The sequence below is a fragment of the Cebus imitator genome, unplaced genomic scaffold (genome assembly GCF_001604975.1).
Source record: "Cebus imitator isolate Cc_AM_T3 unplaced genomic scaffold, Cebus_imitator-1.0 Scaffold296, whole genome shotgun sequence".
Taxonomy (NCBI): Eukaryota; Metazoa; Chordata; class Mammalia; order Primates; family Cebidae; genus Cebus; species Cebus imitator.
In genome coordinates this window covers 1928544-1933975 of record NW_016107611.1, presented here as the reverse complement: position 1 = coordinate 1933975, position 5432 = coordinate 1928544, and the positions used below count along the sequence as shown (strand labels likewise).

Genomic DNA, 5432 nt, shown 5'->3' with positions numbered 1-5432 from the left:
AAAAAAAAAAAAAAAAAGCTGACATGGTGGCACACACCATTGATCCAAGCTACTTGGAGGCTAAGGTACCAGAATGGCTTGAATATGGGAGGCAGAGGCTGTAGTGAGCCGAGATCGAACCACTGCACTACAGCCTGGACGACAGAGCAACACCCTGTTTCAAAGGAAAAAAAAGCATCAGCATCTTCTGTGATGCTGTTTACAACAATGCCAAAGCTGACATTCCAACTTCACATGAGTAAGTTAAGGAAGTTTTCCCTACAGGATTCCGGGTGTGAGGCCCGCGCTTGTCTTCCTTACGGCGCCCCCTCCAGCACCCGGGAGATTGTGGTGACCACATCCCCGTTGCCACAACGGGGACATCCAGGCACAGAGGGTCGGGGCTTGCAGGGGGCTGCCCTGCAAAAGATTCCTGACTCCTCTCTTTCCCCGCAGTGTACCACTGGGTGGAGATGCGGACCAAAATGCGCATCATGGGCTTCAGTGCCGCTGCGGTCAAGCCGCTCAACGAAGGGGCAGCCGCCGAGCTGGGCGCGGAGCTGCTGGGCGAAGGCATCATCTTCATGACCGCCTGCAGCTGCCTGATGCTGGAGTACTGGCGCCACCAGTTGCAGCATCGCCGCAAGGAAAAGGAGCGACGCGTTGCCAGGGAGGAGCTGCGAGGCGAGGTGGGCCACTTGGGGCTGGCGCTCGAGGAGCTGCAGGCGCAGGTGCACGCGGCTCCGACGCAGCTCGCCCTGGAGGAGCTGCGCGCTCAGCTACAAGAGGTGCGAGCCGTGCTCTGCCTCCAGGACCTGCCGCCTGCCTCCCCGGCTGAGCCAGAGTCGGAGGAATAGGAGGCCTCGGGGCCCTGGTCTTGGTGGTGACCGCTGCCTGGACTGCAGTCTCCGAATTGGCCTCTTCTCCGCACTGTCACAACCCGGACTGGCGCAGCTGACACCACCCAGTCCTTTGAGGGCGCTGGAGAGATCCTGGACTGGAGCTGATCCAACCTCCCCTACTAGCCTGCCCTAATGGTACCTTCTACTGGGACTCCTCTCTCCTGCAGGTGGAACGTTCCAACAAGGACCCCGCCCTTACCCCGCCCCAGCCAGCGCATTGGTTGAGCACTTTGGAAAGACAGCATCTTTTATCAGATCCCACCTCCCTACCGCTAGGTAGGAAAACAGGACGTCCGCCTTCTGGCAAAACGAAATTGGATTCTGCACCTGGATTTAGCCGACCTGTCATTCTGTCACCCGCACCTTCACTCACCTGAGTGGACCCTCCCCCTAGGACGTTCATTCTTTGCACAGAACACCCCCTACCTCTTGATTGGCACAGACCATTGTAAAGTTCCTAAGGACTTCCTGCCCCGCCCCCTTCCATCTATTGCAGTCTTAGGGGGAAAGAAGGTGGGGGTGAATCCTGGACTGTGTTAGCTCCTATGAGTCACCACCCTGTGGCTCCTGACCTTAATCCACCATTAGTACCTGCGACTGGCACCCTCCCCTCCCTCAGTGGATCGTTCCAACAGCACACCCCCCCCCCTTCCTTCCTGCCCTCGGCACAACCCACTGGCATGGCTGTGCTGGGTCTTCCAGGGCAATGCCTCCCAGCCTGGCATTCTGTGACCACCGAATCTTGGGAGGAAACACCGGTCCTGAGTAGGGCTAATTCATTCTGCCTTTCAGTCTCAGTCACTTGATCACCATTCCCCAGTTCCAGACCCGCTACTGTCCTTTTACCCAGCCCTCCCTCGCTGTCTTCTTCAGTTGCCTCTGCTAGGGACTGACCTGTCCCTTTACCTAAGTCATAGTCAGGTCGCCCATCTTCCCTCCAATTGGCCCCTCAGAGTTCTCAGGGTTTGCCCTTCCTTCCTGCCTTTGGACTGGCCCCAGTCCCCCTCCACCCTCCTTCACGTGAAGGCCTCTTCCAGGGGACTACCTGTCCCTCAGCCCTGAGGTCCCTCCATCCAAACGGGGTATTTCACCAGGGCATATGACCTACCCACCCAAAAACTGAAGGGGGCGTGGATGAGCTCTGTGACTCAGAATGCTACTTTTTAAATACTGTCAGTGTTTTATAATTAAAGGAACTCCGGGGTAAAGATCTTAAGAATGTGTCTGAGAGCCATGATGTGCATCTGCAAAATGTCACTGAAATTAGGAAAGAAGGCTGGACACAGTGGCTCACACCTGTAATCCCAGCACATTGGGAGGCCAAAGCAGGAGGACTGCTTGCGGCCAGGAGCTGGAGACCAGCCTGGTCAACATAGCAAGACCGCATCTCTGTAAAAAAGAAAAATGTTAGCTGGGCGTTGTGGCAAGCGCCTGCAGTTCTACCTACCTGGGAGGCTGAGGGAGGAGGATGCCTTGAGCTCAGGAGTTCAAGGCTGCAGTGAGTTGTGATCCTGCCCCTCCACGCCAGCCTGGGTGACAGACCAAGACCCCAAATCATAAAAAAAAAAAATATAAATAAATAAATGAAGAAGAAGAACAAAATGTAACAAGATAAGCAAATGATACACAAGTAAGACAACTGCTTCTTTAACTAAATACCCACTATTTTCACCAGCAATTGCTCTAATTAGCTTTAGTAAATAAATCACTTAGTTGTCTGATACAGATGTAAAACCAAACTTTTTTTTCTGATTGGATACAGTGGATACATTTTACAAAACCAAAACCTCTATTTACACGGAATAGATTTAGGTTCAATGCCCACACAAACTATGTATTTTATGGGAAAAAAAACATATTAAACCTGTAAAAGTTACTAACTTGGATTAAAGAAACCTAAATCTTTGCTTAATTTGATTCTGTGGTACGAAACTGTCACAGCAAACTGTCTTCAAACTAATTGCTGTTAAAAACTGGTTTGCAAAAGCAAAACAAAACAAAAAGTACCTCTTTCGTATGGTTATTCTAAAACTAAATGGAAGACTATAAAATGAGCAGCAATGGAACATCTGGTAATTCTCAAAACACAAGAACCCTGGTTTGCATCTAGGGGGATGTTTATACTGAACCAATTTTACTGTTTGCTATTACTCAATACCCAAATGATGGCAATATAAGCAAGCCCATAGGTAACATGCACTAATTAAACGCTCAAGAATTGTATACTCTAAAAGACATTAAAAATCAACTGCAATCCTTACTGTTTGCGGATAGGATAGGGGGCGTAATCTGTCATAATCTTCTTGTCCAGCTGTATCCCATAAGCCCAGATTCACCGGTTTTCCATCTACCATAACATTGGCAGAATAATTGTCAAAGCTGTAGAACAGAATGAAAATGGTTAGTCACAGATGTGGAACCCAAGTCACTGTCCTGGCCATCCTAGAGAAGGTGTGCCAAGAAAAAGGTTGGGATGGGCCTGGTGGCTGCCAAACCAGCCAATGACTCTGCAGGCACAAGGAGTAAGGAGGCAGGGGCAAAGCTTACAGGAAACAAACCAAACCCAAAACCTGAGAAAGAAAAATGAAAGAAACAAACTACAAGCTATTTAACTGAAACGAATCACTGTCAGAAATAAAAACATTTTGCTTTTAACAAAGTTATGCCTTTTCTACCCAGAAAGAAAAAAGTGTAAAATTAGCCCCACTTTCAAATCCTACTTGTTGGGTTTTTCCTGTACATATGTTATTATTTTCAACAAGACAGCTGGCCGCTAGAGCTATCCTCTGCAGAGTTTCCAGAAGGCCTGAGTGTAGAACAGTAACACAAAATACACCTGACTTAAAAAGCCTCCCTAGCCTAGCACAGTGACTCATGCCTGTTAATCCTAGCACTTTGGGAAGCCAAGGTAGGCGAATCACCTGACCAGCCTGGCCAACATGGTGAAACCCCATATACATTAAAAATACAAAATTGGCTAGGCACAGTGGTGGGCGGCCAATTCCAGCTGCTTGGGAAGCTGAGGCAGAAGAATTGCTTGTACCTGGGAGGTAGAGGTTGCAGTGAGCTGAGATAGCACCACTGCACTTCAGACTGGGCAAAAAGAGAGAAACTGTCTCAAAATAAATAAATAAATAAAAGGTACACATACTCTTTAACCTCTTTAACACAGAAACTTCAGGGGGATCTTAGTGTGCAATGACAGAAGAGTCAATGCCTAAGTTAGGTTCCAGTGTGATGTAGAACTTCATGAGCAAACCAGCTTTCATAAAGGTGTGGGGCTAAGCCTGGTGGCTCATGCCTGCAATTCCAGCACTCTGGGAGGCCGAGGTCGGCGGATCACCTGAGATCACGAGTTCAAAAACAGCCTGCCCAACATGGTGAAACCCCTTCTCCACTAAAAATACAAAAAATTAGCCAGGAGCTGTGGTGGGCACCTATAATCCCAGCTACTGGGGAGGCTGAGGCAGGAGAATCGCTTGAACCTGGGAGGCGGAGGTTGCAGTGAGCAGAGATGGCACAACTGCATTCCAGCCTGGGAAACGAGCAAAACTCCAGCCAGGTGTGGTGGCTCATGCCTATAACTTTGCTGGGCTTGACTAAAGTGGTCCCTTAGTACACAATGCTGTTAACATGGGTTGAAGTTATCTAATCGTTTGTATTTCTAATCACAGATGTGGTTAAAATCTTTTGAAAAGTGTATATATATATATATATATTTTTTTTTTTTTAAAGATGGGTTTCACCATGTTGGTCAGGCTGGTCTTGAACTCCTGACCCCAGGTGATCCGCCCACCTTGGCCTCCAAAGTGCTTGGATTACAGGCGTGAGCCACCATGCCCGNAAAAAAAAAAAAAATGCCTGGCGCGGTGACTCATGCCTGTAATCACAGCACTTTGGAAGGCCAAGGCAAGCGGATCATAAGGTCAGGAGTTAGAGACCAGCGTAGCCAATACGGTGAAACTCCATCTCTACCAAAAATACAAAAATTAGCTGTGCATAGTGTCAGGTGCCTGTAGTCCCAGCTACTCAGGAGGCTGAGGCGGGAGAATCGCTTGAACCAGGGAGGCGGAGGTTGCAGTGAGCCGACATCACGCCACTGCACTCCAACCTGCATGAGAGACTGTCTCAAATAAGGAAGGAAGGAAAGCAGCTGGGAGAGTGGTAAAGTGGGGGCAGAAAATTGTCCTATAAGCCCTTTCCCAAATTGGGAAACTGAGGCCTGGGGTAAGCAAATGGACTTCCCCAAGGCCACACAAAGTGAGGCTGCTTCTGTCCTCCCCCCATGGTGAACGGCAGGGTGGGATGGGCAGGAAGTGGCCTCATAAGGGGCATGGGGAGGGAGGTTGGAGGGGGCAGAGATCATCCTGGCTGCGGGCCTGAGGATGCGGGAGCAGATGCAATGTGCAGGGCGGGAAGGCAGATGAGGGAAGGTGGGTTTCTTGGCAGAGGCAGGGGTTCTCAGCAGAGGGCCAAATCTTCCTGGAGGGGCACCAGGGGCCGAGCACATCTCCATCCCCATCAGAACAGCCCTTCAAATCACTCGAGATC

The 5432-nt window shown here is 49.8% G+C and overlaps 1 protein-coding gene across 1 annotated transcript in view; it reads left to right on the top strand.

Moving 5' to 3' along the window:
- Nucleotides 1-2097, top strand: part of OPA3 (outer mitochondrial membrane lipid metabolism regulator OPA3) — a 62098-nt gene extending 60001 nt beyond the window's left edge. Inside the window, exon 2 of the mRNA XM_017502488.2 lies at nucleotides 436-2097. Within this exon, the coding sequence (XP_017357977.1) occupies nucleotides 436-836 (401 nt within the window). The 3' untranslated portion in view covers nucleotides 837-2097. The remainder of the gene's footprint in view (nucleotides 1-435) is intronic.
- Nucleotides 2098-5432: the final 3335 nt, after the last annotated feature.